Source organism: Manacus vitellinus, unplaced genomic scaffold (assembly GCF_001715985.3).
Source record: "Manacus vitellinus isolate BGI_N305 unplaced genomic scaffold, ASM171598v3 scaffold_0_pilon, whole genome shotgun sequence".
NCBI lineage: Eukaryota > Metazoa > Chordata > Aves > Passeriformes > Pipridae > Manacus > Manacus vitellinus.
The window spans coordinates 3,708,646-3,729,184 of NW_021938789.1; the positions used below are offsets into that span (position 1 = coordinate 3,708,646).

At 42.2% G+C, this 20,539-nt stretch overlaps 1 protein-coding gene across 1 annotated transcript in view; it reads left to right on the forward strand.

The window, feature by feature from the left end:
• Positions 1-7,148: 7,148 nt before the first annotated feature.
• The window catches only part of HGFAC (HGF activator), a 42,722-nt gene continuing 29,331 nt past the window's right edge, over positions 7,149-20,539 (forward strand). Inside the window, exons 1-4 of the mRNA XM_029962563.1 lie at positions 7,149-7,342; positions 8,900-8,954; positions 10,884-10,980; positions 16,322-16,395. Of these exons, the coding sequence (XP_029818423.1) occupies positions 7,277-7,342; positions 8,900-8,954; positions 10,884-10,980; positions 16,322-16,395 (292 nt within the window). The 5' untranslated portion in view covers positions 7,149-7,276. The remainder of the gene's footprint in view (positions 7,343-8,899; positions 8,955-10,883; positions 10,981-16,321; positions 16,396-20,539) is intronic.

The following is a 20,539-nucleotide window of genomic DNA, read 5'->3' on the forward strand; positions in this document are numbered from 1 at the left end:
GGCGTCTAATATGCTAATGAAGCAAGTGGGTGGAATAGCAGAAATTTGAGCACAGCTAAAAATGTACGTGCCTAACAATTGCAAATCAGCCTGTGCTGAAGTTACCTAAATGTGTTGGCATCGGTGGAAGGTGGGTGCCTCCACACCTCTTCTTGTCAGTTTTCAGTGAGTACACAGCTAAAAAAACCCCGTACGCCTCTGTATATGGGCCTACTGTTTCAGCCAGGGTTATTGGCAAAGGTTTATACCAAAGTCCTTGAAAAATACAGTTACCTACTTTCCACTCTTATTCATACAGTAGGAGTCTCTTCATGCAAACACATCCTAGACTGGTTGCAGGCATAGTATTTTAGATATATCATGACATCTGGGTGTATGAACAGAACTAAGTGTTATCATGAAATGGACTTCTAAAAGCTTAGATTAGATCGATGTCTGAGATGTATAAATTAAGATTCAGCATACTGTGGCTTGTAGCAGAGCTTCAAATCACTCACAGATTTGTGTGATTAGGGGTATAAAAGCACAGGTTGGTTATGTTTCTGCAGCTCAAGCCCAGCTCTTCCCTTGCAACTTTTATATGATTTGTTTTCTTCAGAGCAGAAACAAAGTTTTCTGGATGCATCAAAAAAAATATTCATGACCACAGTTGCAGGAAAGGCTTTAAAAATATGTACCTGCAATAGATACCTGCGGTGGCTGTATCTGGCTGTATCTGGCTAAAAATGAGGTTTCACAGAGAAGTACACATGAAGCCATTACAAAACCAGTGCACACAAGCGTGGTCAATTGAAAAGACAAAAATCACCGTCAGGATTTTGTCTTATACCACATCCTGCTGAGGTCAACCACCCATGCCAATGGGGACCAGTGTACAGGAGATTGTGCTCACAGAGTTCAGCCTGAGCGATGTGTTACATGCCTCTTTGGGAAGTGTTGGCAGTTGTCACGTGAAAGGCTGAAGCAGGGTCACAGACACAGGGAAAGTATAAAATAATGAGGAGAGCCTTCCTAGGTGCTGGAAGAAGAGGAGGGGGTGGCCTGGGTCCGTGTTGCTGATGGAGAGCCTGTTTGAGAGGCTGCAGCTTCTGAGTGCTGGGCTGTGGAGGGTCCTGTGCCTGCTCCTGTGTGACACAGGCCATCAGGACAGGCTGTGCAGCTCTGGACTGAGGGAGGTGAATACAATACCTTGTGACTGGAGAGGGACTCATGAGGTCTACGACTTTGAGGTTGGTATAGCTCTGAGTGCAGACCCAGTAGCATGGGAAGAGAAGGTGCTAGTGGAGAGCAACCAAGGAGGCCACGTCTGAGGGGCAGCAGTGAGATAAGAGGGTAAAAGTGCCAGAGAAACACCAGGATGAGGGGTTTGGTGAAGTGTGATATTTAACAGAAACATGCCAAGGCCAACTGGAGGAATCATGTGGAGAAAATCCATGTCCATAGGGAGATGTGATGGTAGTGTGAAGATCTGCAGAACTGCCAAAGGAGAGTCCCAAGCCCTGCAGAAGGCAGTGGAAAAAGGAAAAACCTGGTAACACATGAGACTGTCTTGGGCATAGAAGGAAGATAATCCCTCTGCTGCTGAACACTGTGAGGCATTGGAGACTGATGGCAAGGTCATGGGCCAGGATGGGACATCCACAGCCAATGTGTCAGAGGGGATGAGGGTGATGAGTGAATGAGATGGAAAAAGAAGACACAATAGATCTGAGAACAGTTTCAGTCCCTGGAGAGAACAGAAAGGAAATTGGTGCAGAAAACCCCAGATCTGTGAGCTTGCAGGTGAGGGAAGCCAGGAGAGCTGCTGGAGGTGCTGGGGGAGCGTGGGAGGTGAGGGGAGTGAAGAGGAGTAAACATTTGGGTGAAGGCGTATCTTTCTGTCCCAGGATTATCTGCTAAATGCTGCAGCTCCAAATCTGTGTTTGCTGGGTCTCAGCTGCTCAGCAACCAGCCTCTTGCAGCTGCGCTTTTACCAGCCTTGCTGCCTTGAGGAGAGGGGAGGGTGGTTTGTGAAAGGGTTTGTTTGCTCTGGTACAGTGTGGCAGAGTTTATGTGCAGTATGGGGACTGTGAATGCTGACAGCAAAGTCTAGTGCAGGAGGGGATGGACTGAGACCCACCTTTCTCTGAAAGCCAAAACCATGTCAATATTTTCCCCCTGGATTTTCTGAAGCTTCCAGGGAAATGAGGGGATGTTTGTGGTTGCAGTGTAGCTGGGTCCTACACTGTTTAAGGCCCATATGAATAACTCAACTTTTAAGTTTGATTTGAGCCAAAATTGTTCTTTTTTCTTTCTGAAATAAGCAAACAAGCAAAGTGATTTCAGCTTGCTTTCTTTGCTTTAGCAAAAGAAACACAATGGCTTTTCTCAAGGCACCACTGCAGGAGACTTAAAAGAAGGTGGATGCTCAGTTCTTACCTGTGAATGTGAGTGACAAGATTGAGGTTGCACCATATGCCAATGCAGGTGTGACCTGTCCTCTCATACTGGGGCAACTGAGGAGGGTGAAGGAGGGACAAGAAAGGGTTCCTCATGTACTCCCAATGTTGCTGTGTTGCCTTATTTTTGTGTGTGTATATATATATAAAAGTCACTATACTTTTAGACCAGGAGTGTTAGCCTCAGTTCTGGTGATTAGGATATTCATTAAGCAACAGGGACAGCTGAGTTTTGGTAATGGCTCCCAGGATGATGGGAATGATCTCAAGCAACAGAGATGAAGGGTATCCCACCTGACAGACAAAAAGGTCTGTAGTGTGGTTTGCAGGTCCCCTAGAGGAAAAGAGAAGAGAGTTGAGCTGGTCTGTGAGTCAGACTCTGGTCAGTATTGAGTCCCTTGCTAGTACACCAGGAGCAGAATTGCACACAGGCTGGCTTGCATCCCACCCATTCCTGAAATATAAATCCAAAGTTGTATTTTTAATGCCAGAAATATTTCTAATTACTTCCAGTTCAGGTTGTATAAAGGTCTTGGGCAGAGCATGCTTGCAGAGACTTTAGATCTTGCTCTAGTTCCTTTTGCCAGCACTGCTCCTGCAACCATCTCCTTATCCAGGAAGCTGAGTCTGGGCTTCATAGCAATAATGCCAACTAAAGCTGTGAAGTCAGATCATCTTAGGAGGCAACATTATCCAGTTAGTTGGGGTTATCTTGTTACTATAAAAAAGCTTAGAAATTTGCAAAAATACAGGGGGGGTCAGTCATTAGAAAAGTTTATAGTTTTTCTTCAGTTTTGTAGTAGCTGAGTGGAAGTTTTCTCAGAAACATTTACAATGGTCAGAAAAAATGGAGAACACATAACCTTGCAGTCATGGGACAGCCCTCTCAGAGTCTTCTTGGTAGCTGGTACATAGAAATGAATGCAAACAGGGGTGTGTGTGTGTTTAGACTTGTCTTTTCAGTTATGTCTAGTCAACTAATTGACGGAAAAAAACCCTGAAATTTTACTATTTCATATTGATGGCTGACTCATTTAATTTACTTCTTGTTGATACTTAATGATTAAGGATGGTTGCTAATATTATGTCATTATTACTAAGCAGTTTGGAGTCTGGACTCAGTCTGGGCTTTTATTAATTATTGTTAAATTTTAAGAAATAAAAAACATTGCAATGTGGGAAGTGAAGAAAAGGCAAATGTATGAGGCAGCATTATCAGTATGTACTACATGGCCTACAGTAAGATTTCTGTCTGTTTCTCCTCATTTATTGTGGGTTTATTTGCCTTTTCTTTTTCCCATGATGTCAGTAGAAAGGGGAAAATGATTGCTGAAACTAAGGGATTTTAGTCTTTGATATAGAAAGATTACAGCCTGCAAACATGATAAAGAATTCCTAGCCTTATTTTGAAACTTTTCACTGTCTTTAGTAGTAGCAGAATCTGGCTCCAAATACATTTGGATTATGTGTCCACAGGAAATGTTCAATATTATGTGCAGCAAAATTAAGAATCAGAATATACCTTCCTTTAAAAGAAAAATGGAATTTTCTTTGAAAACAAGAACCAGACTCTAGCTTCAGTTTTGTTTGTGGGATGAGTTGCCTAAGAGCTGCCAAATATTCTGTCCCCCCAAACCCAAGTCTTTCTTCTAGCTCCTATTTCCAGATTTTCTCTTTCTTTTATATATATATGTATATGTATACACACATATATTTGTATTTATTTAGTGTTTTACAGAACCTTGTCTGAAATGGGCACTAGATGAAGTCTAAAATCTAAGGGAGTTTATCTTGACTACCATACGGATTGTTTCCATATCTTCATTGTGTTTCTCCTTGTTGTTACAGTATTAGCTCCATACACACCTGACTCTTATTTCCCTTTATTGGAAGTTTCTGTCACTACGCTGGAAATAGTGAGTCACAGAGGAATTGACTTGAGAAGGTTGTGGAGAGCAGCTCTGCAGCTCGTCAGCCCGACCCATGGGACGATGGTTTTGGGACAGTGCCCTGGGTCTCACAGTCTGCAGGGATACAAACCAAAAAGCATCTGCTCCCTGCAGCAGAAGACATTTCACTCATGGCAGGCACCCTAGAGGTCTTAAGAACATGTAGTCTGGTGATACCTCAATGTGAGAGTGGGTGCCTCTCTGCCTCTGGAGTCATTCCCAGCTCACCCAGGCCCGTGCTGCTGGATGGTTCTATCTGGAATGGCATAAAACCAGACATTCACACATCTCATCTCTCTCTCCCCAGGTTTGCTCCTCAGCTGTCTCTCTGTGCACACTTGTACTGCTCATGGCCACAAGGTTCACATGTGACACACATCTCTAACCAAGATCATACTCTTCACACTTATGAACTCCCAAATGCCCAACATTCTCTGAAGTGTATAAGAATTCAAATATCAAAACTTAATCTTCAGTTTTTTCTGAGTAGTTTCTTGCCAATGATACAATGTTTCTTAAAAAAAAAAAAAAGGTGTGACATACTTCATTTTTACTGATTCTACAAAAAGCCTGAAGAAGGCAGGCAGAGTTTCTTCTGGTTATAAACACCTGAAAGAGTCACTGATCATTTAACATAATTTACCAAAAAACCACACCTCAAATTCTGCCTTTTCGCTGTGGCCATAAGACCTGTTCAGACACCTCTCTGCTGAACCAAGGCAGGCAGCATACATGTAGCCGTTAGGGTTTTTAATGATTCAGATCTGTCTGAGCCCTGAAATCGCTGTTTGGTCATTATTCAGACCTTACTCAGGGGTAATTCCCATTTTATGGTGGTGCTCCTCTGGCAGCTGTTGCAACTCCTGGCTTTGATGTCTTTTCCTTTTGCTTTGTGCCAGCACCGTCCTATCAACTGAAGTGGCTCCTGGTGTTGGTGCTTCTTCATTTTTCTTATGTTAAGGAATCAGTTTGAGCTAAAAGCTTAGAGTTGTGACTCCCCAGAAAGTCACTCTGCAGCTCTTGATGTAGATCATTTCCTACAAACTACAACTGGGAGTATACACACGGACACAGAAAGCATTCTTCCTTTTCTTCTCTGTTATTTTTAGGTATGCAAAAATGCTTTCCTACAACCTGGTGACTTGGTCACCATACAAACACGGTGTTTGTGGTCCTGGAAGTGGATGATTTTCATTCTGGAAGTGGGTGGAAGAGGGTATTTCCACAGCCTTAAAGAAGTATCTTCCTCCTCTCCTTGCTCCCCCGCTCCTCGCTTTCTGCAGAACTTTTGCACTCTGAATGGAACAGCAGCTAATGCTATTCTTTTGCTCTTTCTTTGCATAACTTCAGTAGCCTCAGTGGTAAGTAGATGTCTACAAACCATTGTACAGGCATTACTAATTTGAAGCCTGACGGCCAAAGTTAAGAATGAAGGTAGAAAGTGGAGATCTGTTCCAGCTTTACCAGGAGACCCCAGGCAGATCAGAATGCCTGTACATCCTATTTCCACGTTTGAAATGAGTGAAAATAAGACAAATCTATTCCACAAGTCTATTCTGAACCTTTATTTACTTCAAGTCTTCCAGCAACAAACAACGCATAGGGGCAAAGATTTTTTTCTGCTTGTTTGGTCTTTGCTGGATTTTGGGAAGAAAATTCCAAATTTTCCTGGTTCCTACTGTTCCAAGCCTTGCTCACAGTAGGAAAGTTTAGTCCATAAATCTATATATATGCCTACCTGTACTAACAGGAGCTATTACTGTGATGAAGGCCACAGTAGTGTGATAGCACAGCCAGTGCAAATTCCCTCCAATGTGATAAACCATCATGTCAAAATTGTGCAGGGAGTAGCTCCACTGCACTGCTGGGCCCTACTGCCATGGTCTTGTTGGGTCAAAAAAATTAAAAATAATCATATCCCTTCCATAGCTGTGCTGGTGAAACTTCAAAGGGTAGCACACAACTTAAGCAAGGACTATGGTATTCTTTCTGTTGTTATGGCTCTGGGGATTTTGGGTGTGAAGAGGTGTGGTCCCTGATTGACAGGACATGGCTGGCAAAAGCCTCGAGCACAGGCACAGTTGTACCAGCCAAACCTGTGGATTTTGGTTGTGAGGCAAGGTGGGGCTGAAATACACTCCACTGGTGAAATCTCCATTTTAGCAATACCCTTTGCATCCCTGTTAAAAATGCTTTTGCATTGCAGCTTTCTCAGACAGGCTCTTACAAGACAGAGATGGTTTTACTCAGATGGTGGCAGAAGGGAGCTTTTTGGTACACAAAATATGTTTTCAGAATAATGACTATTTTCTTTCTTTGTAACTTTCCCAATCTGTTGCTGGAAGGCTGCTGTTGCAAGTCACAGCTGGGCAGGTAACCATCTGTTAATGAGTAATCCTTATGTTTGATATTGGCATTGATCTGGTCCATATTTTGCAATGTAATCCCATCTCCTGAGTGGGCTTGCTTTGAGCTCCTTGTTTTTGATACACCATGCTTTTAATTAGCTCCTGAAGAGAGAGAGAAGGGGAACATCTGGATAATAAATCATCTCTGGTTGCAAGCAGCGTTGGATCAGCTCCTCTGGAAGTGTTCAATATTTGCTGATTATACCAGGGATCATCTCTGAGGGTCAGACACTTTGTAAACTCTTAACTAACTCCCTGTGGTTTAGGGAGAGTCTCTCCCTACATGTCCTTCCCTTCTATCCATGAAGACATTAATGATTAACAACGATAACAGCTCTGCTTACTTAAAAAACTAAAATACCCTAAAGTGAAGTAAATCACAGTCCCTTATGAAAGCTCATTGCTGATTCACCCTTCCACTTCAGCCCAGCCCTGGAAGTTTCCTTGTACCAGGCAAAACCTTCATGAGAGGAAAGTAAAGATGAAAGTCTGTGCTCCTTTCACTGTTGTCTTGGCTCTGACTCTGAGCAGTGACTGTGCAAAGACGGTAAGTCTGATTCTTCTGTTTTGGAGTGGTGGATCAGCTACGTGCTGCCTGGCAAGACCATGTTGCCTTGGGGTTGGATGAGTGAAGCCACCAAACAGACCAAGAGGATGAGAGCTTCAAATGGAAAACAAAATGGATTTGCTAGATGAAGGTTGGCAGCGGTGCTGACTAAATGGGGGGCCTGGGGGATAGATGGTACTCTACATTTCTGTGTTTAAAGCAATTGCTTACATCCATGCCCTGCCAGGGACGAGGAATGGGAGGGGAGGAAAGACCACAAAAACTGAAATCCTTTGAAAATACATCTCAGAAATGTATTGACACAAGCCAGGTACCTGCAGTAGCATGGTAGGAGAGTGCTCCCCTGACAGACTTTACTGCTGTCTGGTAACTGAACAGGCCAGCTTAGGTAGCTATCTTGTTCTTCTCAGACCACTCCCTGTTTCCACATCATTTTTTTACATTTTTTTATCACGTGCTTTGTGCCTTTTCTGTGGTATATCTGCTAGGCACTTGAAGCACTGCTGAGCATGGCCATGATGGTTTGACTTTACTAGTTGGCTTAAACCCCACCATGGCCTGGCATCCACCATGTACTAGCAGGACAGCTAATAGCCTGGACCTTATGAGCAGCCCTATTTCACTAGCTAGGTTAAAGCTAACTCAGATATACTTAAACAATGCTATAAGTTATACTTAAACAATGCTATAATCCCAACTATCCCAGAGAATTACAGAAGTATCTCCTCAGATATTACACGTGGGAACAGAGAGAAATATTCATGGTGCCAAGGAAAAGATCATCCCTGGCTGAAGCAGTTGCAGACTGCTCAGTGCTGGTAGAGTCAGTGTAGATTGCAAAAATTGTTTTTTTCTGCAGAATGGTTCAAGCCCTTCCTATATATCCCAGCAACAGCTTTTTCTTAACCCTCACTTGTTACGTCCCCTGTCCACTTCTATGTTCATGATGTGCTGCTTCTTTGGCTGTTTTTTTAATATTTTTATTTTGCTATAGTTTAGTTGCCAGCACTGGCAACTGTTAGTGGCAGCAGCACTTTATGTGTATTACCATTTTTTATTATTTCCTGTGGCTTAAAATCATCTCAACCTAGTGCTCTTTGCTTGCTGATCGGCAAACCCAAACACAGCTGCAGGTTGCTTTTGTAACTAATGCCCTGGGGGATACAGCAAAACTGCAGGAAAAGTCAAATACTGAGATACTGTTTGTAATTGTGAACTGGCCCCAGAGTGCAGGTATGCTTCCTGCTGAGAGAAATAGGAGATGTGTCGCTTGGCAATAGAAAGATATAAAGGAGTAGAGCTTTGGCCTTTGTTTTATTGTGCTGGTTTAACAGAGATCTTTTACCAACCAACGTGTATCTGCTCTCTTTCACCAGACTGTGCCCCACCAAAAATCACATGCAAATAATGAGATATTTGCAGAAGCATTGGGAGAAACGCAGTTTCAGGGCACCCTGGAAAATACATTTGTCCCAATAGGATGGTTTCCAGAGTGAATTTGTGTCTCCAATCTACATTCTCTTTTTCTCTTTGTAGCGCCACAAATCTGGGTCAGGAAAAGGCTCAAAACATGAGTTCACTCGCCGACAAGGTAAAAGTCAAATCCAATAGGTCTTATGACAGTAAGAAGGATCTGCTTGTGTGTGTCTGTGCTGTGCAAGTCGGTAGGAAGCCCGTCTTTGTTTCAACATGAATAAGGATTATGGAATGGTTATGCCAATATTAATTTCTGCTTAAAGGGGAATTTGGGATTAGCTCAGGAATCTCAGGTAATTTTCCTTCAGGTGCAGATTAATGGGACGGTGCTGATGAGATTTTAGTTTGTCTGAGCTGGTGTGGCTTTATATTTACTCATGAAGCGGAATGGCTGGAGATGTGTAACTCCCTTTAATCAGAGCTGTGTCTTCCCTATCACTTTAAAGCACATAAATTCTTTGTATGTATGGGTTCGATTTCTACCACAGCCCTTGATCTCTCTGTGGGAAAAGGGTTTGAGCCCCATGCAGCTTTCTGGGTTGTATTTGTTCTGATGGCAGCCAACAAACATCCTGGGTGTGTGCAGGCATTGAAGACTTCCATTTTATTTTATTTTATTTTATTTTATTTTATTTTATTTTATTTTATTTTATTTTATTTTATTTTATTTTATTTTATTATTTTATTTTATTTTATTTTATTTTATTTCTGTACTTTTGCTGTTAAAGATTATGTGAATCAGGCCATTAGTGGTGCCATTATAGCTTATAACAGTCTTCAACAGCCTTTGGGATGCAATATGTCTTCTGAATGGGGATGTATTTTCACAACTCTCCTAACTACTTATAATGAGAGGTATTGGATAGAGAAGGTTGGTATTCGAACATTTGCTTAATTAGTTCAGACAGTGCAAACTAGGATCAACAAGAGGATGGCAGAGGGGCTGGTAGTGGCTATTTCATATTGACAGAGAAGGGGATAGTTAGGGCAGATGGAGTGACCGTAATTCCAACTGATTAGGAAGGATTTGGACCACAAGGAGGGGTTATTTTTTCCATAATTCTGATAACTGACCTTGGCAGCTCTTTGAGATGATGAGTCTTGGCTCGTGAGGGTTAACAGATATCCTAAGAGTTTGAGGAGCCCCAGCCAGCATGGAAGGGGTAAGCTCAGGACAAGGAGCAGCCGTACATTGTCTCTGAGACATGGAAATGTGCTGTGCTGCCAGTTTGGTTGTATGCCCCATTTCTCTACTATGGCAGTGGTTGGCTTCCCATTCAAGCTTCAGGCTTTCAAAACTGATTGCTTTTAGTTTAATGGTTAAATAAGCTCTGACAGATTTTCATTGTCTTTTTTATCTTCAGCCTCTCTCATTCTCAAGACTTGTCTTGAAGGATTTTTTTCTGATAGACTCCCACTAGACTTCCTTTGACTCCCACCACCCTTCCTTAGACTGCCATCACTGATGTGGTGAATGTAAAACTTACCCTTTTTAGACACTGGTCCCATCAGTTTCTCCCCATTTGTAAGGAATATGCTTATCCCAAAGGGAGAGTGGTATGATCAAAAATATCTATCTACCCTCAACCTTTGAAACTTTCTTCCTCCTGACTGTTTCTATTTCAGTTTGTACTGTCTGGTTCCTTAATTATTTTAAAAAGATGTTACAATGTGATATGGATCTTGAAAGGATACAACTTCAGAAATTATTTTAATATGCAATTACAATACTACATAATTAGAAATGATAATTGCAATTAATGAATATAATTGGCATTTGCTGTACCAGAAATTGCAATCTATTTTGAACTGAAATGATCTGAGATCTTTATTCTACTGCAGAGTCCATTAATCTTTGTTGATTCTGTCATTATATAGGATTTTAAGCCTCTTATGCATTAAAAGTTGCAGAGACATGGAGTCAAAAGTAGAGCTGAAAAACTTATAGATATCTACCTTCATAAATCCATATAATAGCATATAATATATATACCTGTGGGTTGGTGTTCAGCTGCATGATGAGTTTTTTATTCTTGTATTTCAGTGTTTACAGAGGATGGAAATTTATGCAAATTTCCTTTCCGGTTTGGTGGAAGGTTTTATCACTCGTGTATTTCAAATACGTTTTCCAGAAAGAAATGGTAAGTTGACATTGCTTATAAATGAATACAGCATTCAAATGGAAATGTCATCCCTCTAGTGCTTTAATCTTGCATTTGGAATAATTCATTTGAGCTTGGCGTTGTGCCCAAGGAGACCAGTGCAGTTCTGCTGATAGTCACGGCCCTCAGGTCAAGGCTCGTGCTCAGGGAGAAGGTAACCCAGGCACTGCAACTCCAACACCACAGAAAGCTCAGGAACAGCAGAAATGTTGCCTCACTGCCCTTCATATTGGAACTGTGACTTACATGAGTGACAAGAGCTTGCACAGAAAAAGCAGAACCTGACAGAAACCCTCTGCTGAGGGAGAGGGATCCAGACACCTGCAAGAGAGGACACCTGGTTGAGGAGTTATTTGATTTGAGCAGGCACTACTTGTATTGCAGCAGAGAACATCTGATTTTTGAGGAAAGTTGGTTTCCCTGCCCTCCCTCCCCGCGGTATCTCTAATTTCTATCCAGATTGGCACCAGGCCCCTTTTGGATAGTGCAGTACTAAGAAGTGAGGTTACTCCTGTTTGTTGGGTAATGATTTATTCTCCTAGTGTGTTTAAGGCCAGGTCTCCTTCTTTTGGGCAAAGGTTGCTCTTTTACATATGCAGAAGCTATTAAAAGTATTCATGACTCATTTTGGGGTAGGGGCACTCAGATGGGAACCCTGCTGAAGCAAGCATTGAATAAACAAGATTAACTTTGCAGACAAACCCATATAATAGGTGTATATTAACAGAAATCAAAGGCAACAAAGCAGGGAATATGTGGGCACCCGTAATGTGAAAATATATCCCCAGATGAGCATATATGTGAAAGGCAAACACTCGCATGTTTTCAGGGCGGAGATAATATTTTAGAGTTTATTTTACTCGCCCATGCAGTGCAGAACTCTCATTTTTTATACCTGTCTGTCTAATTTTTTCATGATCTGTGGTGTCTTTCTGATGACACATCTGTTTCAAGTGTAAGTGCTGGTCTAATGTAAACAAAACAACACACAACTGCTTACACAAATAGAGATAGAGCTCCAGGCTAGGAGACCACTTTGGAATTCCCCCAATATCCACAGTTATACCACAGGTAAGAAAACCCTCCAGGAAACAAGAATTTGAGACTATCTTAACTAAAGAAAGGGAACTGGAATAATTTTCCTACCTGAACTCCATCTTTGATGAACTGTAGCTGCAAAGAGTTTGACCTTTGGAACCACTTAATTTCGTGCAGTGCTTAAGATGTATCCTGTTAATACATGACACTCTGTGTATTTGTTTTTAGCCAGTTAGGCCACAGAAATGGAAAAACCTGTGAATAGATGGGATCCAAGGTTAGAGCACACTTTAGAGCTGACCTTGGACAGCTCGTTCTCATGCTTCCGATTTTTTAAAAGCCATTTACAAGCAGGGAGACGAGGAGGAGGACAGCTGGAGCTGTTTGATTTTGACAGGCCATTTCACCCTATGGGTGACCTTCTGGCCAGTGTTTACTCATTGCTTATAAGCTAAAAGCAACTTAACGTGTGACTTCAGGCACAGAGATGCCGGTAAAAGAGCCCTGAATGGCAGTTGGGAAACCTGTTCCGTGCATTTTTGTGTGACTTGGCACTAACCCAGGCTGGACTTACGTTGAATAACTGATCTCGGGGGACCTGGCAGACAGCAGGTGAAGGCAAGGTTTGTGTCCTTCCTGTTCCTGCCTGCCTGCAAGCTGCTAGTAAGGATGGAGATGATGGGAGGCTGGGTCCAACATACCTCTTTGGGGGCAAATGCAAGGAGACCAGACCAGGAGAGTGCTGGCTTATGCATTTAAGTTCATGTCCTTAGTACTCAAGTCATACTTCAAGGCAAGACTTCACAGTGCGGGCCAAAGCCTTCTCCAATTGGCTTTAATTTTATGTTTTCTCGTGGTACCTATGACACAGATACTGTGTTTCAACGTAAATCAGCTCCTGACTGCAGAAAGCCCTCCCTACTTTTTTTGGGAGCAACAAACAAGTTGTATCTTTATAAATATTTATTGAAAATACAGGAAAGAAGACAAAATAATTGCAGTATTTAAATAATAGACTTCCTTTAACAGCATCCTGTATTGCATTTCCCTTTAATTATAAGCTATTTTCACAGATAAGTTTCTATTTAGTGTCCTCTTACCAAGTCTTACATGATAACTTACTAAAGATATCATGTAAATTTTCCCTTTGTGCTGAGGAGAAAAAAAGCCAGCTGGAATTGCTTCTGAATTTCATTGGTACCTCCAGAAAGACAGAGCAGTGTGGGGACTGACAAAGTGGGTGTGCAGTGAACATCTGTGAGAGCAAATGGGGACAGTGGTCTGAACTGAACCGAGCTGTGGTTGCAGGGAAGCTTCCAGCACCCTGCCCCTGTGTTCCATGGTGGGATGGATTCCTCAAATTCTGCTCAAGGGGAATGGCAGGAGCAGACCTAGCCTGAGATTTTGGCTGTAAATTGGAAGGTATTGATTGATTCATACCCTGGAGAAGCCTTATCCTATGCTTGGGTGCTGGATATGTGGGTCCCCTGTGCAAAGGTACGCTTAGATATGTATAGGAAGGGCATGATCTTACCGTATTCCCTGGAATACAAGAAGATAACTTTTGAAACTTTGGCCACAGATTGAAAACAGTGCAGAGGAGAGCTTTATGGACAGCCGGATTACAACCTGGAGAGTTTATGGCAGTCCTGTAAAGGAGAAGTACATGTGGGTTGAGCTGGGACATGTCAAGCACCAGGCTTGATATTTTTCTGGTGCTGACGGTGGTAGGTTTGGTGTTGTCAGGTGAAGTCTGGACATCTCTCATGGTCAGGACAACACCTAGAAAGGTTTCAGGCAACCTCCAAGTCTTGAAAAGAGTAGCAGCACCAAGTGTGATGGCAGAGCTCTTTCCTTCCACCAGTCTGTCCTGAGTCTTTGCTTGCTCTCTGACATCCTATTGTTAGGGCTCCCAAGTGGGTAAGATAACCCACTTTCCATTTATCTTGTCAGCCAGTTAGGCCTCATCTGTGACATACCATTTTATTTGTCCATTCCTATGTTGTTTACCATGCATGGGTTTAAAATGTTATTTAAATCTATCCCTAGAAAGTGGACTTTTCTGGTGTAATTAGTTCAGTGTCTGTGTCTTTAAGTTTTCACTTTTTATTAACAATTTTATGTGACAGGCTGACGTAAAGACATTTGCTATCTCATAAATTTTGAGCATGGGTGCATTTGCAAATAGCACAAAGAAATAATAAGCCTATTGGGTTGGTCTGGCTGCTGGAGGTCACATCCCCTGAGACTGAAATATCATCACATTTTTGGTAAGCCTCAAAGCAAAGAAGGCATTTTGAAAATAAAAGGAGGGAGACAAGTGAAGTAGTTTTGAGGATGTGCTGAGGTTGTCCCAGACAGGGAGAGATATGTGGTGGAACATATAGAAGGATTATGTGACTGGGTAAGAAGCCTGACACTGAGGAGGCAGCTTGGCATCACAAGGTAGGACCAACCTCTTCGTAGTCACTGCAAGATGATAGGGAAGGAGGGGACTGGCTGTGGAGAGCATTGAGTGGGAGGATCAGTGGGTTGTGAAAAGCTGATAGAAGGAGTTTCTGTCAGGGTCTCTGATAACAAAAACATTTTAGACGGAAAAATTTGAGATCCCCCTTTGCTTAGAACTTGACTGTTGCTGGACAGACTCCAGAGAGCATTGAATTGCACAAAAATGTTTTTTTCCCCCCATAATGACCAGAGTTTTCTTGCATTTCTTAGGTTTATGCAGAGCCTTTTTCATTTGCCTATTCCATGCTGCTCAGTATAACATCACTCTGCTAAATCAGAAATTATGTCATTCAGAAAAGTCAGAAAAGTGTGGATTCTCCTCCCCCATCATGGCTGGCACAGATGAAGTGTTCAGTCAGAGATGGTTTTGCCAACAGTGACACAGGCAGTGCTGAGAACACTTTTAACTCATTCCTTATCTTAATCTTCATGCACACTAGACCATCCTTTAAAAAAGCACAATCTACTTCCCACCAAAGGATCACTGAGAAATTTCCATCAGTTCCCAACAGAGTCACACCAGCCTTAATGCTTATAGAAAAGAGCCTCTTTAAGTATGTGCCAAGTTAATCTGCACGAGACTACCAAGCACCTTTTTGTTACTGCACCTTATATAATTGAGGTCACCAAACTTAATATACATGGCCTGTTCAAATGCTCCACAGGAATTAAGTGTTTTAAATGCCACATAGCATCTAATTAAGAAGGAAAGTAGGGCAGTTAAAATGGTACACATGCACTACAATAAAATTTCAATCTAGCTTGTGACGTCCCGGGGTGAAAAAATATTTGATCACCCAAGTGTTCAAGGTATGACAAAACCACGCATAATAAACATAGATCATAAGGCACATTAAATAAAGTAAACTCTAATTTTTCTAATGCCATGTAGCTGATATCTATTTCTCTGCATTAGAACTGGTTAGGGAGGATGTTTTGGTGGATGGCGCATTGGGACAGGACTTGGACCCCCAAGATGCAGCCTCATTTCAGTCACATGTTCCTTGTGTGACTTTGGGGAAGCCTGTAAGTTTACTTCTGCAAATGAAGAACAGCAGCTCAACGCTGGAGTGCTCTGAGCCTTGGAGATAATAGACCAGTGAGGGCAAGGAAGGTGTACAGAAAGCAGTTGTCAAAATTCGCCTTGGTAGGATTCCCACAGGCGACGTGGCGACTCAGTCCTCTGCTCTGAAAAAAAAGGGGAGGTTTTATCTGTGCGTTCGGAAATCACCACCATGTCAGTTATTTCCTCATTTCATCTAACAAGTTCCAAAATAAGAATGTTTTAAAGGAACTGAGTGTGAAATACATTTGTCACTGAAAGCCAGGAAAAGTCCCTTTGTGGACATTCTCCTGCCTCCACAGATTATTAAAGTAACCATAAGGCATCAAAAATAGTCTGGGTCCTCTTTTGCTTGTTTTGTAATGAGTAAAGGAGACATAATTTTTTGCTTTGGTTTTATTTTTATTTCTGTCTTTCATTTTCTAATCTTAGAAATAGAAATAATGTTGGCATTTTTCTGGAGGGTTTGTCGAAAATCTCAGATCCTGCTTCTACATCTCATTTTTATCTGTTTTTAATTTGAGAGGAATGAAGCAGAGCAACTTTAAAAAATGAAAGCAAACTTCTCCCTCTGGTGTTAAGAGAGTTTGAATGAAAGTAATGTTAATTAGAAAAAAAAAAGTATGAATTTCCAGGTTGCCAAAGTGTGAAGGCCATGAAGTTTCAGTTATTTAAAGCTGCACTAAACTTCACCTTTAATTTTCTTTTCAGGTGTTCAACAACACCTAACTTTGACCGGGACAGGAGGTGGGGACACTGTGCTTTGTTGCACAAAGACCACTCAGGTAAGGTGAGCCATTGCTGGGTTGCTCCAGGTACCTGGTTCCTCCTTTGCAGTAAGGAGGGATGGTGCCTCCAGTGTGCCTTTTATTTGGTGTACACAGAGCAAGCCTTCACATCAGCTGTTTCCATAATCTCTCTGTGACTCTACAGAACCATAATATTAAATTGTGTATATCACACAGTCTTTAATTCACTCTCTGTTGACTAATTTGAAGTCATGGAGAGAAATTATGGTAACGCCAACATGGAAATCTGAACTCCAGCTGGAGCTGAGCACATCTTCTCCTCCTGCACAGCTTGGATGTGCCTATTAGCTTTTCCTTCATTTAATCAGCTACTTTTTCTGTCTGTTTGACCTGTTAATTGTTTAGAAGGCACATAAACATTCATCGCAAGAGTCCTAAGGGACAATGAGAGGATTACTTAGCTGAACAGTGCTATGGCTTCATGTGGTCATCACACTTCAATGCTACAATTACCTCATTGCAGAAATTTGTCTAAAATGGGAAGTCAAGGTCTGTGGCAGACTCTCTCTATATATAGATATAAGTCACTTTAGTTGACACACTGAGTGAAAGTACCACATCCCAAGAAGTTCAGTTGGGAACATGCATCCCTGTCCTCAGCAGTACCTCAGTGACTGACCTTTTCTTGTCTCTGTCTTCCCAGCTCCATCCCAGCTGGATGTTAGAGAATCTCATTTTATAAGGAAAGCATGCATCTAATTCTCAATTCATATAGACACAGACCAGCACTGACAAATCAGGTGTTGCGCTGGTTAAACTTGATGCCCCTGAAGTTTTTTTTTTTGGATCTATGTCTAAATGCTGATCATGTTCCTCTTTTTGCCATCTCACTACTTTTAAACTCAATCTGTCTTATTTAGTCTGCAGGATATGACCAGATGCCCTGAGACGTTCACTTTCCGCTTTCAAAGGAAGGGTATTTTCTACCATCCCCTTTCAGGGAGTTCTCCGCAGTGTCAGGAGTCTCACTGCCAAACTGATTGCAATCTACCAGAGCACTTGAAAAGCCAACGTTAGCTGAATCATGCTGACAGTCTAAAATTAAGCAGTGCATAGCATCACCTTTTTAAACTTCCTGACTTTAAATTATTTTCCAGCCCGGCTTTATAACAGATTAACAGTAGATCAGAGGCAAATGACCCAACCCAAAAAAAAGCAGCACTGTATGTGCCTTTGCAATGTAAGTGTGTCAGACATGAATGTGGACTTTATAGGAGTTCATGCCTTACAAGAGCCAGGTTATGGGGGCTGCACTTAGTTATTCGTGAGTGGCCTCCCAGAGCTTAAAATATTGGTAGCTGCAACTCGTGACTGCTTTAATCCTCCAGTGAAACAGTTACTGTCACAGTGACAGCTGGCTGACTCAAAGAGACTCCTCCAGGAGCTGAAACAGCTCTCCAAACCTAGTGTTGCATTTCTGGGGGCGCCTTGTGCCACCTCTGTCCCTCTGTCTGCCCATCACCATTGTCTTGCAAGATATTTCGTTGCCTGCAAGCCTTTTTAGAATTCTTGGCTCATTTTTGCCTGTTACCTACAGGCAGGGTGGGTTGGGTAGGGTGGGTTGGAACGAGAAAGCCACCCTGTCTGCCTGCCTCTCGCTGAGGGGTATCTCTGTCAATGCACCTTAACATCAGTGAGGGCTTTCCCTGGCTACTGTTTTTTCTCCAGAAAAAAGCCCAAATAGAATTTATATGTGTGAGAGAGGAAAGAAAAGAGAAAATGGATGGGATACCTGGAAGAGATCACTGCTAGCTGTTGCAAAATGAAAAAAAATCTTTATTTCTAGAAGTATTTAGAATTTTTAAAAATTAAATAAAAGTGTCTTAGCTGCTGTTTTATTTGTAAACATGTCTATTTTTTTTAAAGCAGCAAGCACTGTATTTGAATTTAAAAAATGTTTAACAGATAATCAACCATAGCTTAAAGAGAAAAGTTTTATGGTGAGATTGAAAGGAAAAGTGACAAAATGGATGAAGGGAATTTCAAGCAAACAGGAAGAAAGGTCATCTGCTGAGGAAGACAGCTGGGAATAAATAAGCAATCAAACTGAACAATGCTGATCTTTAAAATAATATGATTTTGTTGGGAAAAAATCCACTAAAATATTAAATATTTGGGGAAATCTCAAACATTTTAAAGATGCTCGAAAAACAAGATGAAATGAAATTTCAGGGAGAGAGTATCCTTTGGCCATGAGGGGTTGGTGAGAAGTGTGTCAACTAGGATGGCGATAAAGTTTCTTGAAAGCAAAGGTTGAAGCACAAACACTCTCCAGGCCAAGAATACCATGTATATGTGGGGATCCTACTTCAGAACTTTGGAGGTGCTTACAAATCAATGCTAAGCAAGTGTTGGAGGCATTGATACAGAAAAATGCATCTACCAAATTCAGGGAAAGTTTAACCAGACAGCCTTTAAGCCTCAGGATAAAGTGAAGCTCAGGTATGTAGTTTCTGCTGGAGGGAGTTGTTAGTACTGCACTGTGCAGAGTCAGAGCTTGCTTTATCAACAGCCATGGCCCTTGTTCAACTCCCTCTACTATCTGTGGGAGCATTATTGCTGCCTTCAGGGGTTATTTGCCCAGGTTTCCAGACATCCTCCTCCTCTGCCCAGGGTGTGTGTAGTAGCTTCTCTGGTGTGTGTAGTAGCTGCCCAGTGTGAACCCCTTCACACACATGGACCAGCTGGGCTGTGCATCCACAGCTTGCAGTTATGTACACATATGCACAAATGTGCAATGCCCCTATTTGTGGGACTTCCAGATCTTGGGCAGTCTGGTAGAACTACTGCTCTGAATGTCTGGAAATCTTGGACAAATGGTCAAAACCCCAGGGAGGCGCAAATATGGGGAAAACAGTGCCAGAGAGTGAGTATTTTCAAGGTACATCTGGACTGATATGGAAAGAAGAAGTAGAGCAATGTGGGCTGTGCTGGCAGGAGGAAGAGGCATCACCCCAGGAGGGGCTCTGGGGAAGATGGGTGGCAGAAACAGAAAGTTTTTGTTGGGAGATATGGGTAGAAAGGTGAGACAAGGCTACTGCTCATTCAGCAGAGACTCAGAGATGTGAAGCTGAAGTCAAGATAACTGCTGGCAAGCAGTGTTTTGCCCATGAGGGTGCTTTAGACAGTGTTGAGAAGGCAGGGACTTAGCACTCCCCAGTTAATTGATAGTTAATGGTGGTCAGGATTCCCTGCAGGGAACTGTGATGCTTATGAGCAGAAGTTGTTGCTGGACTCCAGGAAAGGTGGGAAGGGACACTGAACACCCCTGGATGGTCAGACTGGAGTGGTGGGTGGGATGTAGTGAGGGAAAGAAATGGAAGACTAGAAGTGCTTTTTGTAGATTTAACAAGGGTACAAAAAATTACTTGAGCACTTGTAGCAGCAGAAGATGTCTTGGAGATCAAGTCATGGTTTGGATGTAATGGGAATAGGAAATACAGGATTTTCCTTTGAGGAAACATTACACCACTAGAAGTTTCCTAACTATCAACAGCAGGAAGATTAGGAATGTCACTGACTTTACTTGCTTTCCCTTGATGTTATCCTGGAGTGAAACTCCCAGTGAATACACCCAGACCTGCTATCTGATAGGAATTACATCACTCTCTTCTGAAGTAAATATTTTGATCTGTGCCAGCGAACCTCACATTCACAATGTTTTAGCAAACTTCAGGATGCACCATTTATGCTTCACCTTAGCCCTGCATGTGTGTGCCTGGGCCTCTATATGTTGCATCCCGTGCTTAGGACCGCGCTCTCTAGCTGAAGAAGCACATGGATTGAATAATTCTACAGTTGGTGTCACAGAGTTTGATGAGCATTAGAAAAGAGGATTAGAATGCAAACAAGCTGTTGGGCCAGCTCTGGAGCAGGTGTAAACATGCTGTTGGTTAACTTCAGGGGAGATGCATCCTTCAACTTTGCCTGAAATCAGGAACATTGCCTGGACAGCAAGACTTACTACATTTGCATGGCACATTGCCATGTAAAGCTTCTATTGCAGTAGTTAGAGGGTTATCCTGGCTCATATGCTCCTCTCCCACCACATTTTCCCATGATTTAGAAAATTCCTTAGTAAACAGAGATATACTAGACTGGTCCAATTTAATTTTTCTTG